This window comes from Oncorhynchus nerka, linkage group LG19 (assembly GCF_034236695.1).
Source record: "Oncorhynchus nerka isolate Pitt River linkage group LG19, Oner_Uvic_2.0, whole genome shotgun sequence".
NCBI classification, from domain to species: Eukaryota; Metazoa; Chordata; class Actinopteri; order Salmoniformes; family Salmonidae; genus Oncorhynchus; species Oncorhynchus nerka.
In genome coordinates, this window is record NC_088414.1 from 47153378 (window position 1) to 47160877 (window position 7500).

At 45.3% G+C, this 7500-nt stretch overlaps 1 protein-coding gene across 1 annotated transcript in view; it reads left to right on the forward strand.

Annotated features, from left to right (window-relative positions):
• The window catches only part of gbe1a (glucan (1,4-alpha-), branching enzyme 1a), a 183974-nt gene that overhangs the window by 39261 nt on the left and 137213 nt on the right, over positions 1-7500 (forward strand). The window contains exon 4 of the mRNA XM_065004992.1: positions 6115-6240. Coding sequence (XP_064861064.1) covers positions 6115-6240 — 126 coding nt within the window. The remainder of the gene's footprint in view (positions 1-6114; positions 6241-7500) is intronic.

Consider the following 7500-nt stretch of genomic DNA (forward strand, 5'->3'; position numbering starts at 1 on the left):
ACAGCAGACATAACACTAGCCAGTTCTAGAAGGTTGTTTTGTCCAACAGCAGACAGAAAACAGTTCTAGAAGGTTGTTTTGTCCAACAGAACACTAGCCAGTTCTAGAAGGTTGTTTTGTCCAACAGCAGACAGAAAACTAGCCAGTTCTAGAAGGTTGTTTTGTCCAACAGCAGACAGAAAACAGTTCTAGAAGGTTGTTTTGTCCAACAGAACACTAGCCAGTTCTAGAAGGTTGTTTTGTCCAACAGCAGACAGAAAACAGTTCTAGAAGGTTGTTTTGTCCAACAGAACACTAGCCAGTTCTAGAAGGTTGTTTTGTCCAACAGCAGACAGAAAACTAGCCAGTTCTAGAAGGTTGTTTTGTCCAACAGCAGACAGAAAACAGTTCTAGAAGGTTGTTTTGTCCAACAGAACACTAGCCAGTTCTAGAAGGTTGTTTTGTCCAACAGCAGACAGAAAACTAGCCGGTTCTAGAAGGTTGTTTTGTCCAACAGCAGACAGAAAACTAGCCAGTTCTAGAAGGTTGTTTTGTCCAACAGCAGACAGAAAACTAGCCAGTTCTAGAAGGTTGTTTTGTCCAACAGCAGACAGAAAACTAGCCAGTTCTAGAAGGTTGTTTTGTCCAACAGCAGACAGAAAACAGTTCTAGAAGGTTGTTTTGTCCAACAGAACACTAGCCAGTTCTAGAAGGTTGTTTTGTCCAACAGCAGACAGAAAACTAGCCAGTTCTAGAAGGTTGTTTTGTCCAACAGCAGACAGAAAACAGTTCTAGAAGGTTGTTTTGTCCAACAGAACACTAGCCAGTTCTAGAAGGTTGTTTTGTCCAACAGAACACTAGCCAGTTCTAGAAGGTTGTTTTGTCCAACAGCAGACAGAAAACAGTTCTAGAAGGTTGTTTTGTCCAACAGAACACTAGCCAGTTCTAGAAGGTTGTTTTGTCCAACAGCAGACAGAAAACTAGCCAGTTCTAGAAGGTTGTTTTGTCCAACAGCAGACAGAAAACAGTTCTAGAAGGTTGTTTTGTCCAACAGAACACTAGCCAGTTCTAGAAGGTTGTTTTGTCCAACAGCAGACAGAAAACTAGCCGGTTCTAGAAGGTTGTTTTGTCCAACAGCAGACAGAAAACTAGCCAGTTCTAGAAGGTTGTTTTGTCCAACAGCAGACAGAAAACTAGCCAGTTCTAGAAGGTTGTTTTGTCCAACAGCAGACAGAAAACTAGCCAGTTCTAGAAGGTTGTTTTGTCCAACAGCAGACAGAAAACAGTTCTAGAAGGTTGTTTTGTCCAACAGAACACTAGCCAGTTCTAGAAGGTTGTTTTGTCCAACAGCAGACAGAAAACTAGCCAGTTCTAGAAGGTTGTTTTGTCCAACAGCAGACAACAGTTCTAGAAGGTTGTTTTGTCCAACAGAACACTAGCCAGTTCTAGAAGGTTGTTTTGTCCAACAGCAGACAGAAAACTAGCCAGTTCTAGAAGGTTGTTTTGTCCAACAGAACACTAGCCAGTTCTAGAAGGTTGTTTTGTCCAACAGCAGACAGAAAACTAGCCAGTTCTAGAAGGTTGTTTTGTCCAACAGAACACTAGCCAGTTCTAGAAGGTTGTTTTGTCCAACAGCAGACAGAAAACTAGCCAGTTCTAGAAGGTTGTTTTGTCCAACAGCAGACAGAACACTAGCCAGTTCTAGAAGGTTGTTTTGTCCAACAGCAGACATAACACTAGCCAGTTCTAGAAGGTTGTTTTGTCCAACAGCAGACAGAAAACAGTTCTAGAAGGTTGTTTTGTCCAACAGAACACTAGCCAGTTCTAGAAGGTTGTTTTGTCCAACAGCAGACAAAAACTAGCCAGTTCTAGAAGGTTGTTTTGTCCAACAGAACACTAGCCAGTTCTAGAAGGTTGTTTTGTCCAACAGCAGACAGAAAACTAGCCAGTTCTAGAAGGTTGTTTTGTCCAACAGAACACTAGCCAGTTCTAGAAGGTTGTTTTGTCCAACAGCAGACAGAAAACTAGCCAGTTCTAGAAGGTTGTTTTGTCCAACAGAACACTAGCCAGTTCTAGAAGGTTGTTTTGTCCAACAGCAGACAGAAAACTAGCCAGTTCTAGAAGGTTGTTTTGTCCAACAGAACACTAGCCAGTTCTAGAAGGTTGTTTTGTCCAACAGCAGACAGAAAACTAGCCAGTTCTAGAAGGTTGTTTTGTCCAACAGCAGACAGAACACTAGCCAGTTCTAGAAGGTTGTTTTGTCCAACAGCAGACATAACACTAGCCAGTTCTAGAAGGTTGTTTTGTCCAACAGCAGACAGAAAACAGTTCTAGAAGGTTGTTTTGTCCAACAGAACACTAGCCAGTTCTAGAAGGTTGTTTTGTCCAACAGCAGACAGAAAACTAGCCAGTTCTAGAAGGTTGTTTTGTCCAACAGCAGACAGAAAACAGTTCTAGAAGGTTGTTTTGTCCAACAGAACACTAGCCAGTTCTAGAAGGTTGTTTTGTCCAACAGCAGACAGAAAACTAGCCGGTTCTAGAAGGTTGTTTTGTCCAACAGCAGACAGAAAACTAGCCGGTTCTAGAAGGTTGTTTTGTCCAACAGCAGACAGAAAACTAGCCAGTTCTAGAAGGTTGTTTTGTCCAACAGCAGACAGAAAACTAGCCAGTTCTAGAAGGTTGTTTTGTCCAACAGCAGACAGAAAACAGTTCTAGAAGGTTGTTTTGTCCAACAGAACACTAGCCAGTTCTAGAAGGTTGTTTTGTCCAACAGCAGACAGAAAACTAGCCAGTTCTAGAAGGTTGTTTTGTCCAACAGAACACTAGCCAGTTCTAGAAGGTTGTTTTGTCCAACAGCAGACAGAAAACTAGCCAGTTCTAGAAGGTTGTTTTGTCCAACAGAACACTAGCCAGTTCTAGAAGGTTGTTTTGTCCAACAGCAGACAGAAAACTAGCCAGTTCTAGAAGGTTGTTTTGTCAACAGAACACTAGCCAGTTCTAGAAGGTTGTTTTGTCCAACAGCAGACAGAAAACTAGCCAGTTCTAGAAGGTTGTTTTGTCCAACAGAACACTAGCCAGTTCTAGAAGGTTGTTTTGTCCAACAGCAGACAGAAAACTAGCCAGTTCTAGAAGGTTGTTTTGTCCAACAGCAGACAGAACACTAGCCAGTTCTAGAAGGTTGTTTTGTCCAACAGCAGACCTAACACTAGCCAGTTCTAGAAGGTTGTTTTGTCCAACAGCAGACAGAAAACTAGCCAGTTCTAGAAGGTTGTTTTGTCCAACAGAACACTAGCCAGTTCTAGAAGGTTGTTTTGTCCAACAGCAGACAGAAAACTAGCCAGTTCTAGAAGGTTGTTTTGTCCAACAGAACACTAGCCAGTTCTAGAAGGTTGTTTTGTCCAACAGCAGACAGAAAACTAGCCAGTTCTAGAAGGTTGTTTTGTCCAACAGCAGACAGAACACTAGCCAGTTCTAGAAGGTTGTTTTGTCCAACAGCAGACATAACACTAGCCAGTTCTAGAAGGTTGTTTTGTCCAACAGCAGACAGAAAACAGTTCTAGAAGGTTGTTTTGTCCAACAGAACACTAGCCAGTTCTAGAAGGTTGTTTTGTCCAACAGCAGACAGAAAACTAGCCAGTTCTAGAAGGTTGTTTTGTCCAACAGCAGACAGAAAACAGTTCTAGAAGGTTGTTTTGTCCAACAGAACACTAGCCAGTTCTAGAAGGTTGTTTTGTCCAACAGCAGACAGAAAACTAGCCGGTTCTAGAAGGTTGTTTTGTCCAACAGCAGACAGAAAACTAGCCAGTTCTAGAAGGTTGTTTTGTCCAACAGCAGACAGAAAACTAGCCAGTTCTAGAAGGTTGTTTTGTCCAACAGCAGACAGAAAACTAGCCAGTTCTAGAAGGTTGTTTTGTCCAACAGAACACTAGCCAGTTCTAGAAGGTTGTTTTGTCCAACAGCAGACAGAAAACTAGCCAGTTCTAGAAGGTTGTTTTGTCCAACAGAACACTAGCCAGTTCTAGAAGGTTGTTTTGTCCAACAGCAGACAGAAAACTAGCCAGTTCTAGAAGGTTGTTTTGTCCAACAGAACACTAGCCAGTTCTAGAAGGTTGTTTTGTCCAACAGCAGACAGAAAACTAGCCAGTTCTAGAAGGTTGTTTTGTCCAACAGAACACTAGCCAGTTCTAGAAGGTTGTTTTGTCCAACAGCAGACAGAAAACTAGCCAGTTCTAGAAGGTTGTTTTGTCCAACAGAACACTAGCCAGTTCTAGAAGGTTGTTTTGTCCAACAGCAGACAGAAAACTAGCCAGTTCTAGAAGGTTGTTTTGTCCAACAGCAGACAGAAAACAGTTCTAGAAGGTTGTTTTGTCCAACAGAACACTAGCCAGTTCTAGAAGGTTGTTTTGTCCAACAGCAGACAGAAAACTAGCCGGTTCTAGAAGGTTGTTTTGTCCAACAGCAGACAGAAAACTAGCCGGTTCTAGAAGGTTGTTTTGTCCAACAGCAGACAGAAAACTAGCCAGTTCTAGAAGGTTGTTTTGTCCAACAGCAGACAGAAAACTAGCCAGTTCTAGAAGGTTGTTTTGTCCAACAGAACACTAGCCAGTTCTAGAAGGTTGTTTTGTCCAACAGCAGACAGAAAACTAGCCAGTTCTAGAAGGTTGTTTTGTCCAACAGAACACTAGCCAGTTCTAGAAGGTTGTTTTGTCCAACAGCAGACAGAAAACTAGCCAGTTCTAGAAGGTTGTTTTTGTCCAACAGAACACTAGCCAGTTCTAGAAGGTTGTTTTGTCCAACAGCAGACAGAAAACTAGCCAGTTCTAGAAGGTTGTTTTGTCCAACAGAACACTAGCCAGTTCTAGAAGGTTGTTTTGTCCAACAGCAGACAGAAAACTAGCCAGTTCTAGAAGGTTGTTTTGTCCAACAGAACACTAGCCAGTTCTAGAAGGTTGTTTTGTCCAACAGCAGACAGAAAACTAGCCAGTTCTAGAAGGTTGTTTTGTCCAACAGCAGACAGAACACTAGCCAGTTCTAGAAGGTTGTTTTGTCCAACAGCAGACATAACACTAGCCAGTTCTAGAAGGTTGTTTTGTCCAACAGCAGACAGAAAACAGTTCTAGAAGGTTGTTTAGTCCAACAGAACACTAGCCAGTTCTAGAAGGTTGTTTTGTCCAACAGCAGACAGAAAACTAGCCAGTTCTAGAAGGTTGTTATGTCCAACAGCAGACAGAAAACTAGCCGGTTCTAGAAGGTTGTTTTGTCCAACAGCAGACAGAAAACTAGCCAGTTCTAGAAGGTTGTTTTGTCCAACAGCAGACAGAAAACTAGCCAGTTCTAGAAGGTTGTTTTGTCCAACAGCAGACAGAAAACAGTTCTAGAAGGTTGTTTTGTCCAACAGAACACTAGCCAGTTCTAGAAGGTTGTTTTGTCCAACAGCAGACAGAAAACTAGCCGGTTCTAGAAGGTTGTTTTGTCCAACAGCAGACAGAAAACTAGCCAGTTCTAGAAGGTTGTTTTGTCCAACAGCAGACAGAAAACTAGCCAGTTCTAGAAGGTTGTTTTGTCCAACAGCAGACAGAAAACAGTTCTAGAAGGTTGTTTTGTCCAACAGAACACTAGCCAGTTCTAGAAGGTTGTTTTGTCCAACAGCAGACAGAAAACTAGCCAGTTCTAGAAGGTTGTTTTGTCCAACAGCAGACAGAAAACTAGCCAGTTCTAGAAGGTTGTTTTGTCCAACAGCAGACAGAAAACTAGCCAGTTCTAGAAGGTTGTTTTGTCCAACATCTGACTAAAGACGGGGTGTTAACGGCAGCAAAATTGCTAGCTAGTGCTCTGCTTGGCTAGCTAGCGCTCTGCTTGGCTAGCTAGCGCTCTGCTTGGCTAGCTAGCGCTCTGCTTGGCTAGCTAGCTGCTTCGCTAAACACAAAACGTCAGCCCGCCCTTCTGATTTGGTTAAATGGATCCTTCAAGACGTTTTAAAATTAGACTGTTCAGATCAAACTTTTAATTCTGTGTTTTTAAAGTAATTTTACTTTATTATATATAAAGTATTGAATATTTTTGGTGTCTTGTTGGTAGATAAATATCCTTCTCGTGTCTGCTCGCCTCTGATGTAATTTCCTTTTGTCCAATCAGCTATTGGTACTGACGTCAGAAGGGGAGGAGTTATTCCGTATCTCTCCGTGGGCCAAATACTGTCACAAACATGTGGACTCCAACACCTACGACTGGATACACTGGGACCCAATTAGGCCTTTCCTGGTATGTACCGTGTGTGTGTCCTCTAGCATTGTGAGAAGCCTCTCATTGCAGAAAGCTTCCTCCTTTTTAATGAAGTGCTATTAACATTTCCCAGGCAGCCACCCAGACACCCCGATGTGAAGGAGCTCTTCACTGGAAGCTCGGCAGCATGAGGCTTCTGATGTTTGTGTTGCTAATGGAGACATGTTTATGTACCGATTAATAAAGAATCCTTCCCTCTCCTCCTGTCCTCTCCTCCTGTCCTCTCCTCCTCTCTTCTTGTCCTCTCCTCCTCTCTCCTCCTGCTCTTCTCTGCTCTCTACCCCCTCTGGTCTCCCCCCTTCTGCTGTCCCCGCTTCTCTCCTCCTGTCAACTCCTCCTGTCCTCTTCTTCCCTCTCCTCCTGTCCTCTCTTCCTGCTCTCCTCTGCTCTTCTCCTCTGCTCTCCCACCTCTGCTCCTCCTCCTGTGCTCTCCTCCTCCTGCTCTCCCCACTCTCCTCTCCCTCCTCTGCTCTCCCTCCTCTGCTCTCCTCCTGCTCTCCCCCTCTTATCTCCTCCTCTGCTCTCCCCCTGCTCTCCCCCTCTGCTCTCCTCCTCCTTCTCTCCTCCTCCTTCTCTCCCTCCTCTGCTCTCTCCTCCTGCTCTCCTCCTCCTGCTCTCCCCTCTGCTCTCCCCCTCTGCTCTCCCCTCTGCTCTCCTCCTCTGCTCTCCTCCTCTGCTCTCCCCCCTGCTCTCCCCCTCTGCTCTCCCCCCTCTGCTCTCCCCTCTGCTCTCCCCCTCTGCTCTCCCCTGCTCTCCCCCTCTGCTCTCCTCCTGCTTCTCTCCTCCTCTGCCCTCCTGCTCTCCCCCTCTGCTCTCCCCTCTGCTCTCCCCTCTGCTCTCCCCCTCTGCTCTCCTCCTCTGCTCTCCCCTCTGCTCTCCCCCTCTGCCTCCCCTCTGCTCTCCCCTCTGCTCTCCCCTCTGCTCTCCCCTCTGCTCTCCCCCTGCTCTCCCCTCTGCTCTCCTCCTCCTTCTCTCCTCCTCTGCTCTCCTGCTCTCCTCCTCTGCTCTCCTCCTCCTTCTCTCCTCCTCTGCTCTCCCTCCTCTGCTCTCCCCAGGGTCTCCTCCTCCTTCTCTCCTCCTCCTTCTCTCCTCCTCTGCTCTCCTCCTCTGCCTCCTCCTCTCTGCTCTCCTCCTCTGCTCTCCTCCTCCTTCCTCCTCCTCTGCTCTCCTCCTCTGCTCTCCTCCTCTGCTCTCCCTCCCTCTGCTCTCCCTCCTCTGCTCTCCCTCCTCTGCTCTCCT